The sequence below is a fragment of the Fundulus heteroclitus genome, chromosome 7, assembly GCF_011125445.2.
Source record: "Fundulus heteroclitus isolate FHET01 chromosome 7, MU-UCD_Fhet_4.1, whole genome shotgun sequence".
Classification (NCBI taxonomy): domain Eukaryota; kingdom Metazoa; phylum Chordata; class Actinopteri; order Cyprinodontiformes; family Fundulidae; genus Fundulus; species Fundulus heteroclitus.
The window spans coordinates 32,049,243-32,077,079 of record NC_046367.1 but is presented as its reverse complement, the minus strand read 5'-3'; the positions used below and the strand labels follow the sequence as shown (position 1 = coordinate 32,077,079).

The window sequence follows — 27,837 nt, the reverse complement described above, 5'->3', positions numbered from 1 at the left end:
AATGTAACGGTACTTTATATTCAGATTAGGGTTTTTTTATCTTTTAGAAAAAAGATTAAAATGTACTAATTTTTGCCCATATGTACCCAAACTTGGAAAAAATATAAACTCAATGTTTTTTGTTGTTGTTTTTTTTTTCATTTCCAGACTCTAAGAAGAGTAGGAAACCCATTCATGTAAATTTTTTTTGATCACCCGAACGACAACCAAAAATAATTACATTCTTTGCCTGGGTTTAGGCCGCATTCTCTGCAAATTATACATTATGCAACAGCTAACAGATTAAAGAGACCTGTGTGTGAAAAGCCATGCAAAATAGAAATCTGCTCAATACAAGATTGACTAAAAAAAACACTGCTGATCTCCATATAGTGTCCTGTAGAAATGAAAGACAAAAGAAATGATCTGTTAACCTTTTCTCCATTATGCCTAAAATATCTTGTTGTCAATCAACTAGATTGATAGATCAATAGCTTTTACCCCCCGCCCCCCCCAAAGTGAAGACGCAGACAAACCCAAAGTATCATGACAAAAATACCGATTTATTTAAAAAGCAAAAACGATATCCAAATAACACTGTTTGTTCCTTAAAAATACGTGTAGTAAAACTAATGTGTTTTCTGGCAATGTGTGGGTAGTGTATTTCTAAGTTTCATACACTTAAGGCACTAACATTTTAAGCACTGTTGTCAGACAAAAAGTGTCAGTAAAAGTGAGTTCAAACCATCCTTTGTTGGAAACCAGCACCGCAGTGTTCCGTTTCAGATTTACAGTACAAAGAAGTTAAATCAAAATGTGGACCAAGAGAAAAACGCAATCCTTCTGTTACTTTTGCTCCCTCAACATTGATATATTATAATGCATAGTTTTCCCATGATTTGCAGAGCAAAACTCCAATGTTTTTAGGAGTGAAAAATATATTTATAAATAGATCCTGTAATATTGTCTCAATCTAACAATAAACTTGAGCACTCGTAGTTTCAGAAAATCTTAATATCCTTAGATGCACAGAAAGGGGGAACAAGCATATAAAAAAACATAATGCCCTTTGACTCTTTTTTAAGGTGAATGCACTAAAATAACATTCACAAAAGGTAATGAATGCAATTTAAACCCTTTTTAAAACACAAATTTCAAAGACTAAGGGGAAAATATCTAGTTGGCAACTATTAATCCCCTTTTGTAATTGAATTGAGCTACGGCTGTATGGCGTTTCTAAAGCTCAGCTTAAAATCCTGGCAAAAGTAAAGCAAAACCTCTCAGGAAAATGACCTGGTTGTAGTGCTCTTCAACTACTTTTAGCTGGATTTGCTAACAAATACAAACAACCACACGACTCTAGGAGCAGGGCATAGAAGGCCGCTATGGCACATAAGAGAAAGGACAAGTGTGTAGTTTACATAAGCGGAATAGTCACCAAAAAATAATATTTGTACCTGTCTAAATAATGTGATTTGTAAACAACATTAAAAATGTTTTCTTTAGTCAGGCAAAAGAAGAAAAAAAAGAGGATAAATACAAAAGCAAAAATAATACGAACACGATTTCCCCGCAAAAAAACGTACAAAAGAGATTAAAAATACCTCGGAGGATAGTGTACACTGGTTTTTGGAAACAGTCTTTAAAACTTTGGCAACTCAAGCTAACACCAGGTACAGCCCGGTGTGGAGGATGTGTTTTTTTTTCTAGTTAGTGTGGTGGACTGGCTGAAAAACAACGTGGACACGATGCCACTGGTTACACTGGTCGTAATGATGTGCACTTCAGATCTCTTAAGTCTTCACATGAAGCCAGAACTGAAAAAGAGAATAAAAGAGAGACGGTTGACATAAAAACACAAGGGGCTCCATTCTAGTCAATGCAGTTAATCGACTAAACAGACAAAATGCGCCGTCAGTCCTCACAGATGTGGAGCCGTGAAACATCTGGCCACTTACTTCTTCCGCTCCTTGTCTTTCTTGCCGTTGACCGTGAAGCTCTGGGCCTGCAGGAGCTGAGCTGCAGCCTTTCTCTTACTGAAGGAGCTCAGGTCATCATCCAGCAGACGCTTCTTCTCCTCAAGAGCGGCTTTCTCGTCTGCATGCAGGCGCTTCAGCTGCTCAAAACGACTCTGCAGCTAAAACCAAAACAACGCAGAGTACAAATTCAGTAGACTGGAAATATGTAAATTAGCAAAGGGAAGTGGTTTAGGGAAAGTTAAACGACGTAGAGATAGCCCTCCTTCGTTACTTCATCCACCTTGTTTGATTAATCAGCACCATGGACAGCAAAACCAGCCAACAGCATGATGCTGCCACCACCATGCTTAACAGTAGCTACAAATAATAATCATCATAATTATTATTATTATAAATGTACTTCTGTTTGCAGGCTTCAGCATCTTTCAAACATACTTTGTCATTGTGGCCAAGAAGTTCAGTCTTTGTCTCCTCTGACCATAAAGCTCATTTATCCAAATATAAAGCCCCTTTTACAGCAGAGCCATTTGGCCTGACTTTACATTAGGGCTGGATGATATATAAAAAAAAAAAGCATATGGATAAAATAGGAATCCTACTGATCGATATCGATAATTATCAACAAATTCAAAACATATATTTTTAATGCAGCCCTGGCCATTTTATGGTATTGCCTAGCGACCTATTTTGAGATACAGAACACACAATCACTGAATTCAAACTCAACCCTTTATTAACTAACTTTTTGGACAAAGACTTTTAAGACTTTTTATAAAAAGAAAAAATAATGCATGCTCTTGGGCGGGCTCCGATGGCGCAGGGGTAGTGTGTCAGTCTACTGTTTGAAAAACGAGCCACTAGTGCTGTAAAAACCCAGAAAAAGAGTAAAAAGGAGGAATAAATAATAATAGTAATAAAAAAAAAAGAATGCTCTTTGAACTCTTTGAAGGGGCGGAGCTTGGTGACTGAGCGTTCCTGGGTCTGGGTTTGTGATTGGTTGGGAGGATGTATTGACTGTAGTATTAACCTACATGATAGAATGCAAAAGGAAGGAAAACTGTTATTCTATTGAACTTTTTATTTTCCCTGTTTTTTCTATCATGGATATATATTATAGAATTATCGTCCAGCCCTACTTTACATGGCTCCACCCTGCTTGTAAGCATTACAGCAACATTCTTTTCAGCGCCAACCCACTGTCTGTTGGAAACAAAAATCCGTCTTCCCGGGTCCATCCCTGAAAACGGATGGCTGCTTTATACTTGGAAAACACATGTATGTTGCTAGATGGAGCTCATGATTTGTTCAGAAGCAGAATAAATTAGAATTGACTGAAGTTACGCTCAAAATTGTTATGATTTCTGGCAGATTTAAAAGAGATTTTCATTCCATCAAGGAATAGGAAGGGACAAAGGCAGATAGCCTTCAAAATATAACCATGTATAAATTTACACGATAGAGACAGAAACATAAAAAGAGACAGACGGATAAATAAGAGAAAGGTAAAGAAAGACAGAAGATGGCTGCTTGCATAAAGCTGTATTCTATGATTAATGGAAAGCTAATACACCTTGGATTATAAAGAAATATGATTATTCTGACAACTATAGTAATATCATAATTTGATCCTGGAAAAGCAAGAGAAAATTAATCATGAAATGCCATTTACAATGACATTTACACGATATTGATGCTGCTGGTGTTTTCAAGCGGAAACGATGAATTACTGAATGACAGGCGATATGATGCGCTCCTCTTCTCAGATAGAGTTTATGATGGTGCCCATAGCTAAACAATCAGTGGTTAACGGTTGCTTTTAATGGATGCTGATGATTGTAAACGTCTGATGCTCACTGTGGGAATATCTTCACACACACAGATTATTGGGACCAAATGACTTGCTGTAGCCTATCTAGACAAATTCTAAGTGAAATTGCAATAAATATCGACGTAAACTCAAATTATGAATAGTTGGCAACCAAAACTCTCCAGTGGGATGATCGTCTACATACCTCCCTCTCAGCCTCCTTCAGCTCCGCTTCCTTCTCCTTCACCCTCTGCACAAACACCTGCCGCATCTCATCCTCTCTCTTCTGCAGCTCGGCCAGGAACTCCTGACGCTTGGCCTCATACGTCTGCTGTAAACTGCGGGCGCAAAAAAAATGTGTTTGGGACTTCGAGTCCTGCCGACCAGCTGGCCGCCGCGGCCTGACGCAGGCGGGCGGGGTTTGTGCGCACGGACCGCTCACCTGACGGGTTTGCATTCCGGGTCGGTGTCCTTGAAGCCCATCTCCTCTAATTTGCAGCGCCGGTAAAGCTCGTAATGGCGCGTATGGGTTTGCTCTCTCAGGTCCTCCATGTTCACGCAGATGAGCATCTCCCTCAGCTTCACGAAGTCACAGTGGTGCTCGTTTTCCACTAGGAGGCAATTCGAAAAAAAACAAAGAGGCATCCGTCGTTTCAGCCGGCTTAAAACAGAGAAACCGAGTCGAACCGCACCGGTTCGCTTTGTGCCGGCAGCGTTACAAAACAACACTGATTGAGTCTACCTTGAACGACGCCCCACGGATACTGGCGAGCCTTCACCATCTTGTTGCCAACGCACACTTCCTCTGTGCTGCCGACGACAGCGAACGGGAGGTGGCCCTAAAAAGGTGGTGAATTCAATAAGTTATTCAAAACAAAGCTACAGACTTATTGTCAAGATCTGGGTGCTGTCACATGTAATCGGCATTCAAATATAAACTTTACCCTCAGCAAATCTCTGAGGTGCACAAACGCGCTCACTCTTTCAAACTCATTTATTTTACTACTTAAAGTCTAAGTCGCACGGAAAACGTATTTTAACGCAGATGCATTCAAATAGTCACCAGAGTAAAGAAATGTATATTATATGTGAATTATGTGCGCCTTTTGGAAGTAATTTCGATAAAACTTGCTGTATATGCGAATGAGCCTGAACATTCCTCAATCGGCCGATCCGGCATGTGACGTCACACACGCTGCTAACACTACGACTTTCCTCGCTCGTGAAGTGTGAATTGCATAAAACGCTTTTGTCACCGCCGGCAATCCAGTCCTTTCGCGGTTTTTTTTACGAATTTATCCCATTTCCTTCGGACCTTTTGATCCTTCGGCCAAGTATGTAGCGCTACTTTCTGGCCTGCACTAGGCCTATAAGCGACACTACAGCCACCTACTACGCACCTAGAAGGCATTTTATTTTGTAATTTGTTTGGCGATATTTTTTATAAGCGCTTGCTCAAAGTACACGTGGATCCGCAGATTTTGTGTGTGAAAGAAGATCACGGAAAACATGCATATATATCCTGGTTCGCCGTACCGGTTGCACAATGTAAACAATGTGTGTTTCTATGCAAGTTCGATTCGCGCGTTCTCTGTGTTCTCGAACTGACGTCACACTGTCGGAAATGGCCGATCGTAAACGGAGGCAGCACTCAAACGCGAAATACCTTAATCGGTGTAAAAAAATGCGCAATATTTCATATTTAAACTTAATTTGAACACTTTTGATACATGAAAATTCAAAGTTTACCTTGTTCTGGAAGTTATTCAACGGTTTTCAGGATATTTTTTCGGTACAAGACTTAGACTTTAAAATTAGTTGTGCTTTACTAGATTAACTTTGAAAACTTCTCTTTCACAGGAACGTTTGGATCCAGGTAAGTTCTCGGGCCCTTGAACTGCCTTACGTTCATGGTGGTGTTGACTTTGGCCACGGTCTCGTCGTCCAGTGGGAACTGGTAGATCTGCACGCCGTTGCTGACCAGCTCGCTCATGATTTTGATCTTGAACTTGTGCAGCTCGCTCTTGCTGATGGTGTCCGCCTTGGCGATGACTGGAATTATGTTCACCTAAAGGGAGAGGGAATTCAATAAAAAAAATGTAATAAAAAAAATATAATTGCTCTCAATATTGATTGAAAATATCTGCAACCTTTGAAAAGGAAATCATTCCATGAAGTCATAAGATTCACAATCAGACAACCCAACACATCGTTCTAGGGCTGTGCGATATGGCTGAATAACATATCACGACGTAAGCTTTTCATATCAGTAGATATCCATAATTACTAAGTGGTGTTATGTTTACCTATATAAAACAAGGACCAGGGGGAAAAAGCCAGAATGTAAACTGTTACCCTAACCCTACTTAAATGTAAGCTTTAACTTTTAAAATAGATCAGCCCTACTACCAACCTTGCTTAGTTTGGCCGTGAGAGGTTGAGAGGTTAAATCCTTTCCTCTGCCAATATCCCCCAGAATGCCATGTGGTTCTGGATTGAGTTAGTCCTTTCTATTGATATTGATCAGGCGTCTACCGCGATGGATATTGATTTATTTGATTTGAGGGATTGCTGCAAAGCCATGAACAATGCAGACGACTGTCCCTGTGGCTCTACGCTCTTTCATTGAGGAGTGAATGCTGCTTGTCAAGACTTGATGCAATCTGCTGGGTTTCCTTAGATGGGAAACTTTTTGACCAATCTGTATAATCTGATTGAATTTGACTCTGGAAAGTGCCTTGAGATGATATGCATCATGAATTGGCGCTATATAAATAAAATTGAATTGAATTTACTGCCCAGCCCTACATCAGTCCTAGCAGAGTCCAAACGCTGATGGGCAAGGTTCAAAACAAGGGTGACTGGGTCTCAGAGTAGCTGTCTTAAAATCTTAAAAGTTGTGGGTTGTGCTGATTTTCACACCTCTGATGAAGAAGGAAGCCAGAAACATGTCCATTATGTCTTTAGGGACATCAAGTGTGTCTAATAATAAGAGAACTTTAGAACTATATTAATGTCATGTAGTAAACTCTCATCTGAATGTGATGAGTAGTAAGTTAACTCATAAGTAGATCCCATAAACTACGTGTAAACAGTTAAAACTATTCATGGCCTCATTTGACTGGTTACACTGCAAAAACAAAACTAAAAATAAGTTTAATTTTCTTGAAATTAGTGTATTTGTCCTTGGGTTTGAGCACGTAAAGAACATGGTTTGCCAGTGGAATGAGATTTTTGCACCTAAAATAGGAACAAGTCATCTCTAGCATCTTATTTCAGGTGCAGTATATCTAATTATCTTATTTTAGGGGTCAAAATACTCATTCCATTGGCAGACAATCTTATTTACCTGCTCAAATCAAGGTCAAATGCACTCATTTTAAGAAAATTCGACTTACTTTTTAGTTCCGTTTTTGCAGTGTAGGGTTAAACAAACAGAATCCTCAACAACAACAAAAAGAAAAAAAAAAGATTGTGTTTTTTTTCTCTCTCTTCTAAATCTAAAACAGTTTTGAGTGGCGTGTTACATAAAGCACGATTTACATGTTATTTCTGGCCCACCGGTTCAATCTGGTGCCAAAGTCATCCCACATTCCTCTCTGTCATCTCGCCGGCCCCCACAGAGGGGCCTGGAATGAGTTGCTGCCACTTGGCGAGCTTCTGGGTCAGACCGCACGGCAGAACACGCACCGATCCCAGCGGAGAAAACAAAACGACGCAGGGAGATCTGCTCCAACAGCTGTCCGAGTGAGTGACTGTCTGTCACTGCGGCAGACTCAACAATCGGCTCTGTGTGTATTATCGGTACAGTGACACAAAAGGACAACTCGGGTGTGTGTGAGTGAGGTGGTTACAGCATCCCCCCCCCTCTTCTCTTTCTATTCCTTTCACACACAAATCCAGAGTTACTGCCACTCCAGAGCAACTAAACCGCACACAAACCCACAAATGTAACTACACACACACACACACATGCGGCGAGGGAGCATGGGAAAGTTTCTGACCACTTCAAGAGGGATGGGGAGGGAGAGAATGGCTGATAGAGATGCTCTCCCAGCATTCACACAATAAAACCACCGCAGCGTAGTTTCTTATGCACCAAGCAGTTCCCCCCCTTTACTCCGAGGCGCATTGGTTTAATGGAAAGTCCCGTTTACATCTACAGGACTGTCTCAGAAAATAAGAATATTGTGATAAAGTTCTTTATTTTCTGTAATGCAATTAAAAAATATGAAATGTCATACATTCTGGATTCATTACAAATCAACTGAAATATCGCAAGCCTTTTATTGTTTTAATATCGCTGATTATGGCGTACAGCTTAAGAAACACAAATATCCTATCTCAAAATATTAGAATATCGTGAAAAAGTATACTAGTAGGCTATTCAACTAATCACTTGAATCGTCTAATTAACTCGAAACACTGCAGGGTTTCCTGAGCCTTGAAAAACACTCAGCTTGGTTCAGTAAACTAAATCACAAGTATGGTAGTGGTTAAGAGACGACATAAGGTTCTCACAGTAACTGGTGTACTGACCGTGGCATTACTGTCCTTGATTGGCCTGCCAATTCCCCTGACCTGAACCCCATAGAGAATTTGTGGGGTATTGTGAAGAAGAAGCTGAAAGACACCAGAGCCAACAATGCAAATGAGCTAAAGGCCGCTACTGAAGCATCCTGGGCATCCATAACACCTCAGCAATGCCACAGGCTGATTGCCTCCATGCCACGCCGCATTGATGCAGTAATCTGTGCAAAAGGATTCCCAACCAAGTACTGAGTGCATTAATGGACATTTTCAAATGTTTGATTTTGTTTTGCTGTTTTCATTTTTATTTTTTACTTGGTCTGAGGAAATATTCTAATATTTTGAGATAGGATTTTTGAGTTTTCTTCAGCTGTACACCACAATCAGCGATATTAAAACAATAAAAGGCTTGCAATACTTCAGTTGATTTGTAATGAATCCAGAATGTATGACATTTCATGTTTTTTAATTGCATTACAGAAAATAAAGAACTTTATCACAATATTCTAATTTTCTGAGACAGTCCTGTATGTAAGAGGTTTTCACACTCACTTTCCATAGATCCCTTTACAGGACATAATGATCCATCAGAGAATCTTATCGTTAAACCGCCCACTGATTAAAAGCAAGCTCAGGGCTCCAGACGGACGGACGGATTCAAACACTTCAATCAAGTTCAACAACTGTTTCAGTCTTAATTTAAAACCTTTTAATGTATTACTCTGTCATGGTGTTTTATTGGGTTTTAAACCTCCTAATCGTCTATGTTTTTGATAAAAACGTGATTTGCCAAACCGATAACTTCACTGACAGTGCAACCCATTCAGCCAATGAATTCAGTGCTTCAATCATTTATCAAGACATTTTTATCCTCACTTTCTATACCAAAGAAAAAAAAACAAACTTCCAAACTAACATCAGGAGATAATAAACACAAGGCTGCGTTCACCTGCAGCTTCCATGTGAATTATCTTCCCTGCTGCTGGTGTTTTCGAGCAGGAACGATGAATTACTGAATGACAGGCGATATGATGCTCTCCTCTGCTCAGATAGAGTTTATGATGGCGCCCACAGCTAAACAATCAGTGGTTAATGGTTGCTTTCAATCACGGCGCCACGTTTGTGTAATTTCATTTGCTGGCAAAACAGACCCAAGGCAACAGGAGATAAGAACAAGAGTCAGTCAGTGTTAAAAACTATCTCTGTAGCGAAATATGCAGTTTTACAGCAGCGACAGAGTTTAGGCCCCGAAGCACCTGCTGGCAACCTTCAAGTTGTTTAACACACTTTTCATTTCTTAATTCTTTTCGGATTTATTTGAAAAATGTTAAACTAAACACGTCTGAAATGTTAAGATGAACAAAATTTGTTTTGAGCCATTTTATTTAAATTACAGATTTGTATTGTTTTAAAGCAGGACAGGGAACTGAATCTTGCAATACAGCAATAACTAGTCATTTGCTGACCCAAAAAGACCTCTATATGTTTTCTAAGTGCTTTAGGCTCATTGCATTTGGCAAAGGGGATTTAATGGAGTCTGCTGGAGTCCAGCTAAAGTCCGAATGCAGCTCCCTGCGACATTCAGACAGTCGAAACCTCTGCACGACACGCGAGATGCAAGAAAAACATTGGTGCTGCCACAAGAGTCCCTCTGACCAGCTTCTATGCTACATTCAAGTACATCTTGTGCACAGGACTCTCTAAACTCCAGTGATTTAACCAGTTTTCTTACTTTCAAAGGTCTGCAGTCTTGAGAAAGGTCCTAAACAACATCCATGACCATTTTCAGGTGGTTTTATTGTTGTATAAACCAGCTACCCATCCACTGGCTATACCTACTTATCCCTTATTAATAATAATAAAAAAAAAAAAAGATCTAAAAAAAAATTCTCAATCCTGTTCTATAGTGGCCAGTTTTTATTTTCTCTTGATTAAAGCAAAAACAAACCGAACCGAAGATTCGGTACATTATTCTGTTTACCACAACGCCCTTAGTTATTTTGAGTTCCTTTATATTCTTCTTCTTGTCGTTTCCTCTTTATTCCCAATCTGTATCAAATTCCCTCTTCAAAAACATTACACTTGCGTTCTGTTTACTAACGGCAAACTGATCAGCTCAGTTCTTGTGCCTCTTGTGATGTCATTGATCCAAATACGCAAAGATTAGCAGTTTTCTACGATGTGCTTTTTAAAAACTTAGAATGCTGTGAACTCCTGCACCAGAAATCCACACTTTGTTGCCCAGTTGTGTTAAACAATACATCGCTGGATAGCCTCTTTAAATGTTGCTCTTCTCCTGTTTAACACTGCTCATCTTCCCACGTGGTCATCTTTCCTGAAACCCAATACCTGTAGTTTATTTCCTACCTTGCTGTCCAGCTTCTTCATCGTTACGAGGTCCAGGGATTTGAGCGAATGACCCGAGGGGGAGATAAAGTACAGACAGGCGTGCACTCGTGAGTCGTGGTAGTTGTGCAGAGAGCGCTTGATTTTCAGCTCCTCCTGAAGGTAAGTCTCAAATTGCTTGTCGATATAGTCCACCACCGGCTGATAGCTACAGGACATGGGAAAAAAATAACTAGGATTGTTGCCGTGCACGGGTTAAATCAGATGGTTATTACATTTGGAAAAAGTGATCGTAGCTGTTGACTAAGAACACTCGCTCCCTCGGTTCTTAGTCGCACCTTTCTTGTTTGTTCATCTGGTCCCCGAAGCCGACAGTGTTGACCACAGTGAGACGAAGCCGCACGTTGCTCTCCTGCAGGTCATAGGTTTGCGCCCGCAGCTTCACTTGAGGTTCAAAGTGGGATGACTCAAAGTTCTCAAAGTTGGTGTTAAAAAGTGTGTCCATCAGCGTAGACTTGCCAATACCGGTCTCACCTGGAGATGACAACAGGACGTTTCAGAGATTTCACTCATGGGCCAAATGTTTCCATTTTTACAGCATGCCTACAGAAATTTGTCTTATAGTTCTAGTGTATTCATTCTCAACATTTTGTTTTAATACAACATTAAGAAAATGACCAATTACTCTTAATATTATGACTAAAGTAGATATGTATGGACAGGTACCGATGCACAGAATATTGAAGCAGAAGCCCTGACTGATGGACTTGTTGACAAGCTGATCTGGAAGACTGTCGAAGCCAACGTGCCCAGCTAGGGACAGGGGCCGGGCTCCTTTATCCTGCAGAATAAATTAGACACAAAAAGATTATGGAGGTTATTTCAAAAAACATATTTACAATCTGTTCATTGCTGCCTGTCGCAGAGACACAATTTGAGTCCATGCCTGTCAAAGATGACAGTATGACATAGGAAGAAGTAATTTTTAGCTAAATACTTGGCAAATCCATTAGTCACGTACAATGGGGAAACTAAAAGAAAAAAAAAAATGAAGAAACGGCAGCTAGCCTAAAATGTATGATTAATTTTTAATATGGATGTGTCTAAGATATAAAAAAAATATGTTTTGTGCAGTCAAACTGTGCGGTCGCTGATGTTTTTACTGAATTAAAAAAGAAAATTTATAGCTGCTTGTAACATAACACTTAAAGACATTCAAAACTAATTGTCAAATGATAAGCATATCATTTATCCGAGTAAAATTATTTCTAAACCAATAGAAATTACATTGCAGTGTTAAATTAAATACTGATAAAACAAAGTGGTTAATTTTTGGTATATAAGGAAATAAAAAGACTATATAACACTATAGGTCATCACAGCATACCTACAAATATGATCAGGTTAGGTTATGGTATGCTTGTCACTTTAAAAGCAGCTTATTATTTGCTGCTGCAAGTTACAGTTTTTAGAATCCCTGATGATAACATAAGCAACACATATTCAGATTATTATTTGATTTATAAGCACCTATATTTCAAGTTTGGGCAAAGTCCAGCATCCATTAAAACTTAACTATACAACAAAATTTAACTAAGTATACTACTATAAACGAAACAGCAGAAGTCCCTTTTGGTTTCATAGCGGAATAATCTCTGCAGATCTTTTTCAGGTTGAAAGCCATCGTTTTTGTTTCGTTTTTATGCAAGGCAGTCATATTGGATGTTGTGGTTGGGGTCTGTAAGAAACATCTTAAATCTCCCACACGAAATTCCAGCTTCTATGAATCTTAATTTTTTTTTTTTTCAGTTAATTTTTCCAACCTCCTAAATAAACTTCAGAGTAATACTTGAAAAGCATCACTTAACTAACCGGTTGTGTAAATTGATATTTTGAATTTACTAACCCAACAAGCTAATATAGGCCGAGTACTGTTGTGACATTACTTCTAAAATGTATATCAAAACAATGCCTTTTTCTTTAGTAGTACTATATATATATATATATATATATATATATATAAGTATAAAGTATATTCCGAGATCCTCTATTTATTTGTCTTTAGCAGAGATGCGTTTAATGGCTATTTCCATTCAAAACTGTTTCCATATAGACGGTTCTACTGTTTATAAACAGTGTTACTAAAGATAACTTCTAACAAGTATACGACTGTAAGCTTTTTGTGTATTTAAGTAGCATTAACTGCAACACATCACAGTAAATTAGTCTTAGCTTCAGATCTCGGAACATAAATTTTTGCCCCTACTTCAGTATTATGCTAACTAGCTAGCTCTTTCATTGGTAAAAGGAAAGCCAACGTTCACTTTTTTTGAATGGCCAAACTAAATAAGTAGGTCAAAAAACACTATATCTACATATATCGCAACTGAATTGTTAAATAATAACATTATACTTTCTCTGACTCCAGCGACGTTATAATGCTAGCGTTAGCTAACTTGATAGCCGCAGGACACTCCCTGCTCAACTGTCAAGAACAGTCTGCTTTAGAACACAAGATAAAAGGATGCTCACCGGCTGTCGAGCCACATCCGAGGAAGCCATAACTCTTAGACAAACTTCAAAGGGCGAATCAAATTCGAAAATATGTAAACAAAACTAGAAGACAGCAACTTTTTCCCCCCCCCTCAGATTCTTTTCCAGGACCGCCAGTGCGTCTACCTTCGACAACTAGACAGGCGAGACCAATCAAAACAATGTGGGGATTACAGCAGAGTTTGTGTCGTGTACGTTTGTTTTTTAAAACACACTTTTGCGGAAATATTTCTAACATACTGCTATATGTTCTTATAAACAAATAAAAACATTATATGTATATGAAAATACGCCCCGGAAATGCAAAAGAACTATTGAACCTAACGTATGTACCCCTTCTTGGTGAAGTGGTACAGGCCATCTTAGTTTTCCCAGGCGCTCCCTGTTCCTGTGCGATGTTCGCTGAAAAAAATAGAAACTGGCCTTAAAAAAATTGTTCACAGTCGCACAACCCGTGCTTTCCCCATAGCTTCCAAAATCAAATTTCTGCTAATATTATATCGTCGTATACAATATGAAGAGTGTATATATAACCATAATATCTAACATTATATATGGTAAAGTCTGAATCTGTCAAATTCGCAGTTCTGACCTGAATCTGTACATGAATCGTGAACTGAATAATAGTAATTATTACCATCATTTATTAAAAACTATCACTGACACCTTTGCAAACTGAGTATCAGCTCTTCTCTTTGGGTTTGACCCCGTATCATTTATTAACTTTATCTTCTTTATGTCTTAGTCTTGTTGTCTCTTTGCTACCTCTACGTGTATGGCATTGTACTTATTTTAATTCCTTTTTGTTAATAATTTATTTTCTTCATTCTTGACGTACAGCACTTTGTTCAGTACGTGTTGTTTTAAAGAGCTTTCATAGATCAAGTTGGCTTTGCATATTAGTTATTTTGATTTAGAGATATTGTAAACTAGTGTTTCTGCTTCAAAAATGTATATACAATTCTAGTTTATGTAAATGATTAATTAAAATTGCCAGTAACGATGTAGTGAACATGTTGAAGTTTAGTTATTTGCATTTTATTTAAAAGGGCAACAGAAGACATTGAGTTTTACTAGTTGGAGTTCTGATTTGCAAGCAGCACCCAAACGCAACACGATCCTCGCATGTCCGAGCGCGCCCTCTACTGACCACAGCGTGAAATGCAGGCTCTAGAAAGGAGACGGGATGAGGAGATGCTGTCATCCGCTGCCGCTAAATCTACAAAATTAGAAAAACCATGGGTTCGTTTGGGAAACGTGTCGTGCCGCTAATCCGTTGATGGTTGTGGCCGCTCGGAGGCGTTCATGCGGATGATGGCGTCCCAGCGGTGCACGGAGCAAGCCGTGCATGCGTTCCTGCTGGAGAAAGGAGGGAGGGTCCGACAGATGGAGCTGATCGATCACTTCACATCTCCCCGTGGCCGCGATGGCCAGCCGAAGGACGGGGGCGAATGGGAGGCGCTGAGAGGCGTCGTTGACAGCGTGGGGTTCGTGAAGGTGGAGGACGGAGTCAAATTTGTGTGCTTAAACGGAGACGACGGCGAGGAGTCGGTGACGCGTGAGGACGCAAGCGGCCACGTTGATGCGGAGTGCAACGGGAACGTCCAAGAGACGCTGGACAACAAACAAATGAACGGCAACCCTGATGATGATGACGGAGGACGAACAGGTGAGGGGGAAGCGGCCATCAACGCGATTTAAATGTATCCTTTCTTTTTTGTTGTTATTTTGGTTATATTTAACATAAATGTCTGGGTGATTATTTATTTAACCTGGATTTCTTATTAAATCTTGTGTTGATTTCTTTGAATGTTTATTAGTGTTAAAAAAATTAAGTGATCAATAAAACGCTGTATTGTTGTTGCAAAGAAAAGAAAAACAGATATAGACTGAACGAATAAAATATCTCGTTATGTTTTCTTACAGTGAGTTGCAAAAGTATTAATTGTACTTTTTTTTCTCCACATTTACAACCCCAAGCCAAAACGTTTTTTTTTTTTGTTTGTTTTTTTTTCTTTACAATGTGTCACCTAAATACCAACAGGAAGGAAAAGGTGACATGCTTTTACATATAAAACTCTGAAAAGTGTGGCGTGGGTCTGGATTCGGCCCTCCTTACAGAAATCCTTTCAGAAGCCACTTCATCCGTAGAGCCCATCGATGTGTGACTTAATCTCAGGAAATACTTTTGGATTTCCTAAATTATATTAAAAAAAATACTTTATAAATCCCAAAGGGAAATATAGTGTTGTAACTCTCGTAGTTTCTTTGTGTAGTCATTATAGATGGTAAGGGCTGTGGTCAATGGGGTTGTCACTGTACTAATATGTATAACTCGATATCAATACCCAGGAAAATATTTGATGCTCTATATACCGTTTTCAACACCACAGGGATAAAAAAAAAGACAAATAACTAAAGGCATAAAAAAAAATATTTAATAAAAACGGAAAAACTCACCTTTTTCAATCTCAGCATTAAACATGCCGTCTCAACATAATCAACAATCGCTAAATAAATAATCCGAATATAACACGTGCTAGCCACAGCTAATCACACAACATTTATTCGGACCACTGGTCGCACTAGCGTCAGTGACATGTTTAATGTATTAAATTAAATAATGAACGGCAGCTTTAATTTTCTCACCTGTCATCATGAAGGCCGGGGTGTCGGTCCTTGAGTAGTTTGGCCAAGTTTGTTGAGCCGCTTGACTTTGTTGCCGCCACTTTAAAGCACTGTTTGCACACAGGCCTGTCAAGATCTTTGGGTTTTCCTTCTTCATTTGCCTCACAAGCTAAACTATTCGGTATCGATACCATCCCGAGTCAGCATCGTCTCCGGATACAGCGTTTGAGTATGGATACTTTTCAGAGTATCAATATTTTTGACATCCCCAGTGGTCAGTGAGGATCTCCTGTAGTGGTGTCCGTTGCAGCGAACCAGAACAAGCATCTGACTGAAGAAACACTGTTGTCGTCTGATGCCTAGGGTTGCCCATTATGTTTTTCATTGTATAAAGTATTGTCCTTCCCAGTTAGTCCAGAGTGGTGCCCGGAGCATACAACGTTATATGATTTGGTATTAAACAGCGTCCTAAAGACTAAAGAACACGCAGAACAGAATCAACATTGTCAAAATGTGTAAAGCGAGGCTAAGTTATAAAACATTATCCCAGGCTTTGCACATCTCATGAAACACTGTTCAGTCCATCATCCAAAAATGGAAAGACAGATGCAAATAAAAAAAAAGACACTCCAAAGTTGAAAGGCCACTGAAAGAAATGACTAATCTGAGACTGAAACTCTGGAGGAGCTGCAGAGATCCACATACCAGGGAGACTCACAGCTGCGATTGCAGTGAACATCTCACCTCAGAGGGCTGAATTCAAATGCACAGCACACTTAAATGTTTTATCTGTAAACAGTCTTGAGAACCACTTTTCATTTCCTTCGATCTTTAACTGTTTGTGCAGCATTGCGCTTGTCATTCACGTAAACCCTTAATAGTATACATGACATTTGTGGTTATAATTTGAGGTTTTGGTTGTAATTTTTAATCACTGCTGCACTTTATACTGTAATTTACTAGCTGTATGCAACAACATTTTGTTCTGTACGCACTCTGTGCATACAAAATGACAAATAAAGTTGTCTAAGTCTAAGTCTAATTTGATGAAATGTTGAGGAGAGAAAAAAAAGTACAATGCACAGATTTTACCTAGTTTAACAACAATGACAGAAACGCATTGTCTCGGTTCTACAGGAGCATCAACTTCCGCCGTCTTGGACAATGACAAGCGGTCAAACGGCAACGAGCGACCTGCAGTCCAGTCCCAGAGTACGGCCGAATCGGGCACTCCCACCGCCGCGGGGGCGGGGGAGGTGAGGATGAGGGACAGGAGGAGGCGAGAGTCCGCTCCAGCCATTGGGATGCAGGACCCGGACCAGGCTCATGCTGCTGGCTCCCACAACCACGCGGTGAGAGGGGCGCGCCGGGTGTCCAAAGGATCGCAGCGGGCCATGCTGATCAGCTGCTTGTCGGAAGACAGCGCGCTGGAGGGACTGGAGTCTGTGGGGGAAATCCAAACGCCGAAAGGAAGCCGCAGGAACTTCATAGAGCTGATGATGAGTAGTTCTCCCCAGGTGAGACGTGCAGAAACGATGCTGGTTATGGTTTCACTGCCGTTGCATCCGCCGTGTTTGTATGCACAAAACAAAACAGATCTATTGGGAACTTGTCGTGTGTTCTGCTTGCGTTAGGTTCGGAGGTCCCTGATCAACCGCGGCGCCCGCATCCGTGACTCCGTGCGGAGCGACGGCGACTCTGCCTCCGTCCTCTCCTCGGCCACGGACGACGACGGCTCCTCCGTGGCCCTGGACCCCCTGGAGCACGAGTGGATGCTGTGCGCCTCAGACGGCCTGTGGGAGAGCCTGCAGCCCCTGCTGGCCGTCGAGCCGAGCCTGGTGGCCAAGAGGGACTTTGTGACGGGCTTCACCTGCCTCCACTGGGCCGCGAAGCAGGGCAAGGCCGAGCTGCTGTCCCAGCTGCTGGCCTTTGCCAGGGAGAACGCTATACCTGTGAATGTGAACGCCAGATCAAGTGCCGGGTACACGCCGCTGCACCTGGCTGCCATGCATGGACACACACAGGTGGGTAGCGGCGAGCGGGGGTGTCGTGTGTTGCGCTTGCTCCGTGAAGCCGCGCACAATTACCAACAGTGTTTCTGCTCAGTTAGAACAATTGGGACTTTAGCTCCTATTCCAAAGGCAAAGCAGATATTGTAAGAAATGAGGGAAAAGAAAAGCATCGAAACAGATGAAGACAGCAGACATGAAGCTCAATAATTTTTTTTCGAACATCACTAAAAAGCTAGGAAGGAAGAAAGAGTGCACTTTATTTTTATTTAGTCCCAAAAAAGGCCGTTCACTGAGAGTACTGCATACCTGCAATACAGCTCGTTAGTTTGTTAGCTCGTTAGCGTTCACTGGGCGAGATAAAGTGTTGTTCAATTCAATTTTATTCATATAGCGCCAATTCATGAAACATGTCATCTCAAGGCACTTTCCAAAGTCAAATTCAATCAGATTATACAGATTGGTAAAACATTCCCTATTTAAGGAGACCCAGCAGATTGCATCGAGTCTTAACAAGCAGCATTCACTCCTACTGAAAGAGCGTAGAGCCACAGTGGACAGTCATCTGCATTGTTAATGGCTTTGCAGCAATCCCTCATACTGAGCAAGCATGAAGCGACAGTGGGAAGGAAAAACTTCCAGCAGAACCAGGGGCTCAGTATGAACGGTCATCTGCCTCGACCGACTGGGGGTTAGAGAAGACAGAGCAGAGACACAACAAGAGAGACAAAAGTGTGTTAATAAGTGTTTCATTTTTGATTTTATGTGATAGACTAACACAAAGTAGTGCATAATTGATATGGCAGTATGATATAGTTTTCAAAATTTGTGAAGGATGCAAACCTGGCCCAACACATATGAATCAAATGAGGTGATTTAACTATTTTTTAATTGTGTGCTGGAGGACAGTGGCTCTCAAACGCTAGAGTTGGAGACCCGTCTTGTCTCCATTTCACGTCCCATTAACGGCGACATAATGTTCTGTCCCAGCTGAAGGATAGCATCCCCAAAGCGTGATGTGCTGTGGCCAGGGTACGGTGAAGGGGCAGTTTTTCTGTAGTTTTACATGCAGGGCAAAAAGTTTGATTTCAGTCTCATCTGACTGGTTTACTTTCCTTCACATTTGCAGTGTTCCCTCTGTGGCTTGTGTTAAAGTGCAAACAGGAGTTCTTATGGCTTTCTTTCAGAAAAGGACAGATTTGTCGCTTCATGCTTGCTCAGTATGAGGGATTGCTGCAAAACCATGGACAATGCAGACGACTGTCCCTGTGGCTCTATGCTCTTTCATGAGGAGTGAATGCTGCTTGTCAAGATTTGATGCAATCTGCTGGGTTTCCTTAAATAGGACGTTTCTGTATAATCTGATAGAATTTGACTTTGGAAAGTTCTTTGAGATGACATGTTTCATGAATTGGCGCTATATAAATAAAATTTAATTGAATTTGTGGAGGGCAGAACTAATAACTGTCCTGTCAGGAGATTTTGTCCTACTCTAGAGTTACCATGGGACTCTTGCTTTTCTGACTTATGGTCTCCTTGCTTAGCCCAGGTGGAAAGTCATTTCTTGGTAGGGTTGCAGTTGGGCTGTGGCCCTTCCATTTTGGATAATGGATTTGAATAGAGACCGGGGGGGTTAAACCTATTGTCTTTACTCAAACTCTGCTTTAAACTAAACTTTCTCCCTCACCCGTCAACTACAGGACTGTCTCAGAAAATTAGAATATTGTGATAAAGTTCTTTATTTTCTGTAATGCAATTAAAAAACATGAAATGTCATACATTCTGGATTCATTACAAATCAACTGAAATATCGCAAGCCTTTTATTGTTTTAATATCGCTGATTATGGCGTACAGCTGAAGAAAACCCAAATATCCTATCTCAAAATATTGAGAATATCGTGAAAAAGCATACTAGTAGGCCTCAGCAATGCCACAGGCTGATTGCCTCCATGCCACGCCGCATTGATGCAGTAATCTGTGCAAAAGGATTCCTAACCAAGTACTGAGTGCATTAATTGACATTTTCAAATGTTTGATTTTGTTTTGCTGTTATATTTTTTTTTTTACTTGGTCTGAGGAAATATTCTAATATTTTGAGATAGGATTTTTTAATGAATCCAGAATGTATGACATTTCATGTTTTTTAATTGCATTACAGAAAATAAAGAACTTTATCACAATATTCTAATTTTCTGAGACAGTCCTGTATATTCCTGTGTGTTCACCAGTGTTTGCTAACTAAACTCTGAGACGTTCGCGTTTTTTCTCCTTCTTTCTGATTAATTATAAATAGGTGAACTCTATTTGCCAATATTTTGCCTTCAGAAGTTACCACATTTTGTTGAGGGGTTTCAGAATAAAGGTGGCTGGATACAAATGCATACCATTAATTTTTAATTAAAACCATGTTCCACTTCATTTATTTGTGTTAGTTTGCCCCATAAAATCCAATTAACCTGCACTGAAATTTGGGGCTTTTGATGTGAAAACAATGGAAAAGGCACAACTGGTTGGAATACTTTTCTTTTTAAGCACTGATGTGATGAATTTTTGTTCAGGTGGTCCGTATGCTGCTCTTGGACTGGGACGCGGACCCGGAAGCTCGGGATTACAGCGGCAGGCGAGCCATCCAGTACCTGTCCCCGCTCCTGGCGGCTGACCTGGAAAGGGAAGGGGTGGTCACCTCGCCCGGAGCCGAGTCGGATGCCGAAAACGCCAACGGGGGCGGCAGCAGCAGCAGAACGCGAGGCTGGAGGTTCCCCAAAGTCCTCCAAGGCAACCTGAAGTCACTGCGGCTGCTGACCTCCCCGCCGCAGACGCCGGAAGAGTCTGCCGACAAGACCAAGGGGGGCTTGCAGAGGAAGTCGTCCCTGGGCCGGCTGAACGCCCGGCTGCATCGGGGGCGCCACCGCGCCCAGATCATCCACAGTGCCTCCTTCAGGGACACCGGGGAGGTGGGAAGAGGAGAGGAGCTGCCCAGGAGTCCACTGAGAACCAGACCACTGTCCAACCTGTTTGGATAAAGTTCTACCAGCAATGCAGACAGTCTGACCTACATGTAGGATTTATACGCACATTTAAAGTCTGACAGATCGGATCGCAAACATAAGTCACAGAGCATTCTTTTGTGCATATTGTAGAAATGAACAGAAATGGAAAAATGATGTTCCTTTTTTTAATATTGGTTTATTTTGTTCCTCATGCAGTGGTTTCTGATCAGCACAAAAGTGACAGTGCACAGAACATGTAGCGTTTTATTTCACTCTGCAATACTCTGACTAAAAACTGTTTAATTTTTCTTTTGTTTTCTCTTTTTTTTTTTTTTTTTTTAAGGACTGTTCAGAACCAGCTAACAAACATTACACAAGGGCACATTTTACACTGGAATTACTTCCCAGCAGGGTTAAACTCACAATGGTTGAAAATCGAGGGAAATAATTAGTCCTTTGGACTGACCCCACTATATTCTCCAAAACTATATGTCTGTTTACAAAGTAATATATATGTAGGGCGGAGTTTCTACATTCCAAACTCATGTAACTAGATGGTGCTCATGTTCTCTTGTACAGTTCCCTAATGTTTTTAACGTAGCAGATTTTAATATTCAAACCGATCAACCTTTTTACAGTCACCTTGTTTGCACTTGTCACTTTGAAGTACTAATTGGGTGTCTTTGGGTGTTATTTTTTTAAGGACAAGGAGAAATATCACATTTTTTCTGGTTCTGAGCCTATTATTTCATTCCACTATATGCATAGAAATTCAAAACTGTTTACGTAATTTTTTTCCAGTTACTTTCACGTTAAGTTCATTATGGTAATAATAGTTCAACCAAATAAAACGGCAAACGGAGATTGACACTTTTTTTTTTGCTCTTACCCAGAGTCCATGTGACTTCTACCCCTGACAAAAATGTACCTCACATTCACTAAAACTGCTTCCTTTTCTAGAGTTACTTTTTTAGTTGAGTGTGAAGGGTTATTTCAGTTTTTGGGGGCTATAAATGGTAACCGTTGAGAGATTATTATTATTTTTGGACCTGTGCCACCACTTTTACTTCAGAAATTATATAATTTTGTTATTGTGACACAGATTTGCAGTTTTATGCTGAGCAATTTTCCTGAGTACTTCATGTTAGAAATCTGGTTTGTTTAGAGGATTTCAGCTATCCAGCTGATAATTGATCCAGTTAAGAGGCTGATCAAACTGGAGACTTCAGACTAAAGCAGAGGTCTTGTTGTCTCCTGTCTCCCATCGGGGCAGCCTTGTTTGGTCATTATGCTCTTATTTTTTTATTTATTTTTTTGTTTTTGGTGTATATTGATGTGAGTAGCACTGAGAAGACCTCCTGATTGGTTTCCCGGATATGTGAATTACTCAGTGACACACCCCAGATTTTCTGGAATGTCTTTGTATTTTGTAGCATTTGTACTTAAATCATAGAACTTTGCGCAATTATCTTCTCATTTTACAAATGCGTAAGGAGTCGTCGTTTCTCCGCTGCGTGAAGTTTAAGTGCTGCTCACTTTTTTTTTTTCCACTGTGAATAGTTGTCAATATTGTTGGTGAAATACTGTGAAGTTATTCAGTGGTGTGGGATCATTGTTAAACAGCCACCTTGTCTTTCTTGTTGTGTTTCCACTGGTAAATGTGAAATAAAGCATTATTTGTTTACATGATCCCAACCCAACTTTGGAGTCATTTCACAACAACTAATCAGATAATGAAAGACACTGCTATGTATGGATCCTTTGCAGAGCTTAAAACTTTGCTTTTCAATGCAAACACTCCAAGCAAACTGTTTCCAGCAGACAACTTTATGCAAGGATGCGAAAATGCTCCACAACAATTAGTACTGGAACACCACAGGGCTGTGTGCTAAGCCCGCTCTTAAACGTCCTCTTTTTCATGCAGCAAATCCATTTACGATTCCGATGTCATAATTCAATTTCCAACATTTAAAGTCTGATGTCCAGCATGGAGATTTGAAAACTAGTAACTGAGACACAAACCTTGTACTCTACCCACACAAAATCAAAGAGCTGATTTTTGCACGTGAAATATCCTCCTTTCCATCATAGTGGTAAGGAAGTATAGTGCGTCTTCACTTCTAGTTTCTTGATGTTCGCCTCAGCAAAGACCTGACCAGAGGCACCACAGCTTCCACAATAGCTGGGGCTCAATTTCTAGAGTTGATCATGGCCTGTTGCTTAAGCTGCATCCACAAGCCTAAGGGAATCTTACCATCAGCAGCTGCCCACTATGTACAGCAATCAATGGCACTGCTGAACTCACAATGCTATGGTGCTTTGTCCAAGTCCATTATTTTCATTTCATTTCACACTTTATTTTTTCTTTTTGTCATTTAAAGATTTAGAATTATTAAACGCCTGAGGATATTCTTTATTTCATAACTCCCTTGAAATGTTATTGAGAGGCTGGTTTTAGCTGAAAGTGGGGCTGGACAATATATTGAGATTTTAAAAATATTGAGATTTATTTCAAAAGAGACTTAAGTTGAGACTACATCGTTTATATTCACATGGTCTATGTTGTATTACTATTATACTTTTATCTATTCCATTAGGTTATTTTTCAGCCATTTCTGATATTTATCTACAGCTGTTGGTTAGAAAAATGTGCCTGTGAGACATTTGGGATAAAGCTTTGATTTCGAGATGCCTTTTTTATAATTACTTTATGAAAAGAAAAAGATATCGAGCTAAATATTGTATACCGGCATTCAGCCAAAAAAATATCGGGATGTTATTTTTGGTCCATGTCGTCCAGTCTTAGCTGAAAGTGAGCAAAAATGAGACCTAGAAAACTTCTAGATTTCCCAAAGCATGACCTATTTCATCGCTTTTTCCTGCTGGCTGCCACGGATTGTGTTTGTGTTCTGGTGCTGAAGAATTGATGATCCGACGACGCCCTGCGCCAGCTTTAGAGCTGCATTTACAGTAAATCCTCAGCTTCCTGCCTGTGAGCAACTCAACGGGAGAAGTTGGCAAAGCAATCTTTCACTCAGCATCTTTAGAGCGATCACATCCATCTTACCTTTTTTCTTTTCTTTTTTTTACAAACAATGTTGCTTATGTGTTTTAAAACATTTTGTCATTTAAGTCACGTTACTTTGTTTTTGTTTGCCAGATCCAGAAAAGACTTACATCATGAAAAGGCCTGTGTGATCTAGAGTCCCTCTGAGCAGCCAACCCATTCAGTGATGACTGCTGATCGGGGCAGAACAGAGAGGCAGTCTGACTGCAGCGACTGACCTACATACACGCTGAAGAGCAGTAATGCCTGTTATGTAAATTCCTCTGCCATCTTTTCGGGGAAACTGTGCCAACTGTTTTTCCAGGGGGTTTGTTGGTCTAATCCATGTCCGACACATCCGAATCTTTCTTTTTTTTTAGCTAAAAAAAGTAACCACTGTGATTGTGGAATGTATGCAAAACTTAATGTTAAAACTTAATCTAACAACAAATGCACAATGTCTGTGTGCCTTGTCCCATAACATACATTGGCATAATTTTTTGGGGGGCATTTATGAAAAAATGCTATCTAAAAATTAGCCAAATAATTTAGTAGCCCCCAAAAAATAGAAGACATAAGAATATATTTACAGTGTGATGCAAAAATCTTCATGTACAATAATCCTTTTCACATTTTGTCATGTTACAGCAATAAAATGTATTGTCTTTTACTGGAATATTATGTTATATATAGACGTATTTGTGGAGATGAAGGAAAATTAAAGCCTTGGAGAGTTTCTTACAAACAAAAAAAATCTGAAATCTGCAAACTGTGGTTGAACATGTCTTTTAGGTTGCTCGACTCTTAGAGCCCTAAATAAAGCTGCTTTTTGCCAAACGATGGCCCACAGAAGTGACCTAAGCTGTAAAACAATAACACAAACCTTGATCATCTCAAAGAGCACCGTTCAAACCATTTTCTAAAAAATGATGACACAACTACAAACCTACCAAGACCCAACCATCCACCCTATAACTGTAGACAACTACGAGTTGGGAATGCCACAAATGTGTCTTTTAATGGCAAAGTAGCAAAAAAGAAAGTAGTTAGAAGTCCCATTTTATTTTTTTCCACAAGCAATGTAGAGAATGCAGCATATCTAAGAAGGCCCTCTGCTCAGATTAGACCAAATCTGATCTTTTTGACCTACTAGCAAAGGTGCTATTTTTGGCCATAAACTAATACCACAAAACATGTAGTGGTATCAGCATTGGAATGCTTTTCTTTAGTGGCTGAGGGAATTTGGTCAGAGTTGACTTTTTGTCTTGTGATGACATTTGTTGTTAAATCCTAGATTTGTTGTTAAGTCTTAGAAGAAATTTGGAGGTTTGTCTTACAGCTGGGCAACATCCTTAAACATCCAGTCAGACCTAGAACAAAATGGTTCACATTAAAGTATATTAATGGGTTAAAATTGATCAGACCTGGATCCAACTCAGAATCTACAGTCAGATTGGGGGAAACCTCTCCTCCCTGATGCTCCCCATCGAGTCTGACTGGGCATGAGCTATTTTGCAATGAAGAATTGGGTAAAAAAAAAGTGCTGTCTTAAGTAGTATGAGGTTCTGTTAGTGCTGTATGTTTTGTACATACAGTATGTGCATGTAAGGTACATATATGCAAAGATGTATTGAGTCAGTATTGTGAATACTAATAAATTCCACACAATGACAGTTTCATTTAAATATGAAAAAACATGCATTTCCATTCTGTTTTGCAGTTATGCACAGGAACATTTACAGGATTAATGGACAGATGTCTCAGCAGGATCTGGAAAAACTAACCCCATGTGTTTATTTTTAGTTGAATTGATTACTGCAATGGTGTTTTCACAGGTCTGCATAAAAAGTGGATCAGACAGCTGCAGCTGATCCAGAACGCTGCTGCCCGCGTCCTCACTAAGACTAAGAAAGTAGAGCACATCACCCCAGTTCTAAAGTCCTTACACTGGCTCCCTGTATCTCAGAGAATAGACTTTAAAATACTTCTGTCAGTCTATAAATCCCTGAATGGCTTAGCTCCTAAAAACATCACAGACTTGTTATCAGTGTATCAACCCTCCAGGCCACTAAGGTCTTCTGGTTCAAATCAACTCTGCATACCCAGAACCAAACAGGGAGAAGCAGCATTTAGTTTTTATGCTCCACTTATCTGGAACAAACTTCCAGAGGACTGTAAAAGTGCTGATACCCTAAGTTCCCTTACATTGAGGTTAAAAAACTTTTGTTTAGAGTTGCCGTTAATATTTGCTTTTAGTTTCCATTTTCCCATGTTCCCATGTACATTTTATTCAAACTTGCTTTAATTCTGTTTTTATTCTCCTATATTTTAATCATGTAAAGAACTTTACATTGTCTTTGTACGGAAATGTGCTATACAAATAAATTTGCCTTGCTTTTAAATGGTAATGTTGAAGCTGGTCCAACTTGTCTTGTACTGTATCTGACCTGCTGCTACTGTTCCAGTGCAATGTGCTTTCATCTGTAATGTTTTCCCTTTGTCTCTGTAAAGTTTTCTTTACTCTTTAATGCTTTTTTGTTCATAAACAGCGCTTTGAATTGTCTTGTTACTGACAAGTGCTTTATCGAAAAACTTACCTTGCCTTCTCTTTCTGGATCATGGATTTCAGTTCATCACAGTAGTTTTTGTGTCCCTTAATGACACATTGTGATACATTTATAAGTGGGTAGTAACTAGTTACATTTACTTGAGTAACCTTTTGAACAAAATGTACTTTTAGGAGTAATTTTACTGCACTGTACTTATTATTTGATATATCATATTATTACTCAAGTATCGCTACTTTTACTTGAATAAAATTTCTGGCTAACCTACCTAGTGTGAGTAACTTCACGAATAAAGAACATACTTCTCTTTTTAGCCAAAAATGGACCAGAGAGACAAAAACCTAGAGTTCACGACACGTTAAAGTGAGACGTCTTATTTGTACACAAGCTTTGTTATTTTAAAGTTATTTTCTATCTGCTGAGCTCATTGAGCCATATAGAGGTCAAATGAACGTACAGTGAACAGTAGATATTGACTTTGGAAGCACTTTGCACTGTCCTAACTAGTGTTGCGCCGATGTCATTTTTTGGCCCCGATACCGATACCCGATACCTGGCTGTGCAGTATTGGCCGATACCATACCGATACCATCTGTTTCAAACTGATTTGTGTGTGTATATATGAAGAACTGCTTACTACTTGGGGTAGTACAACTTTTTATTGCCTACCTGGAAGGGGTGACAATAGTTGAATAAACTTTTGGCTCTCAAATGCAAGAATAGTGTAACTGTCATGAACTTATATAACATGTATAATAGTAGTCGGGAGAGAAAAGGCTGTGTTCAAGTGACATACAAACATCAAAATAGTATCGGTGCCCTATTTGTTGGTACTTGCTGATACCGATTCCACCATTTTAGTGCTGTATCTGGGCCCCGTCCGATACTGGTATCGGTATCGGCGCAACACTAGTCCTAACATACTGTATATACATTAACTGCTGTAGGTATTGCTTTCAAGTTTAATGTTGAAAAAACAATAAAGTGTTTCTTCTTTGTTGTTTTGTAATTATGTTATTCTTTGTATATTTTCCATTTTTGTCTTTGAAATACAAGAATTTGCACATAAACTTATATTTTTGTCTGTCCAATTACATACTTTTTAAAATAGTAAATCATCCGTTATAATTAGTTACTTAGTACTTGAGTAGCTTTCTTACCGAACACTTGTTTTTAAGCTCTTGAGTAATTTCTTGACTGACTACTTTTTACTTTTATTGGAGTAAAAATACGTTGAAGCAGAGCTACTTGTTAAATTTTTGGCTACTTTACCCCACCTCTGGCCGTATTAGAAACGTTTCACTTGTCTGTGCAGGAGAGACGGCTCGTCTGTGCAGATCTCTGTTCCACCAGGTGGTGTCGCTGTTCACAAACACAGCCGCCGCCGCAGCAGCAGCAGCGC

General features: G+C 39.8%; 2 protein-coding genes across 2 annotated transcripts; one reads left to right on the top strand and one right to left on the bottom strand.

The window, feature by feature from the left end:
- Positions 1-521: 521 nt before the first annotated feature.
- On the bottom strand, positions 522-13,344 carry sept10 (septin 10). The gene is made up of 10 exons (XM_012850125.3): positions 13,174-13,344; positions 11,368-11,482; positions 10,980-11,175; positions 10,663-10,849; positions 5,672-5,833; positions 4,508-4,604; positions 4,208-4,376; positions 3,971-4,103; positions 1,938-2,116; positions 522-1,796 (listed from the first exon to the last, which is right to left on the bottom strand). The coding sequence occupies exons 1-10, from the start codon at positions 13,201-13,203 to the stop codon at positions 1,781-1,783; spliced, it is 1,284 nt and encodes a 427-aa protein (XP_012705579.1). The 5' UTR covers positions 13,204-13,344; the 3' UTR covers positions 522-1,780.
- A 992-nt stretch (positions 13,345-14,336) lies between these two features.
- sowahca (sosondowah ankyrin repeat domain family Ca) lies at positions 14,337-22,512 on the top strand. Its single transcript, XM_012850127.3, has 4 exons — positions 14,337-14,863; positions 16,960-17,339; positions 17,457-17,846; positions 20,391-22,512. Exons 1-4 carry the CDS (start codon positions 14,500-14,502, stop codon positions 20,853-20,855), a joined length of 1,599 nt encoding a protein of 532 aa, XP_012705581.2. The 5' UTR covers positions 14,337-14,499; the 3' UTR covers positions 20,856-22,512.
- The last annotated feature ends 5,325 nt before the right edge of the window (positions 22,513-27,837 follow it).

What these genes read in the sequence shown, in the direction of transcription:
- sept10 (XM_012850125.3), bottom strand. Translation starts at nt 13,203, where the DNA reads ATGGCTTCCTCGGATGTGGCTCGACAGCCG. An exon ending in TGAAGAAGCTGGACAGCAAG is followed by an intron (nt 5,834 to 10,662) that starts GTAGGAAATAAA and finishes CTCTCCCTTTAG; the next exon opens with GTGAACATAATTCCAGTCAT. An exon ending in CCGGAATGCAAACCCGTCAG is followed by an intron (nt 4,104 to 4,207) that starts GTGAGCGGTCCG and finishes TTGCGCCCGCAG; the next exon opens with TTTACAGCAGACGTATGAGG.
- sowahca (XM_012850127.3), top strand. Translation starts at nt 14,500, where the DNA reads ATGCGGATGATGGCGTCCCAGCGGTGCACGGAGCAAGCCGTGCATGCG. An exon ending in TGATGAGTAGTTCTCCCCAG is followed by an intron (nt 17,340 to 17,456) that starts GTGAGACGTGCA and finishes TGCTTGCGTTAG; the next exon opens with GTTCGGAGGTCCCTGATCAA. An exon ending in CCATGCATGGACACACACAG is followed by an intron (nt 17,847 to 20,390) that starts GTGGGTAGCGGC and finishes ATTTTTGTTCAG; the next exon opens with GTGGTCCGTATGCTGCTCTT.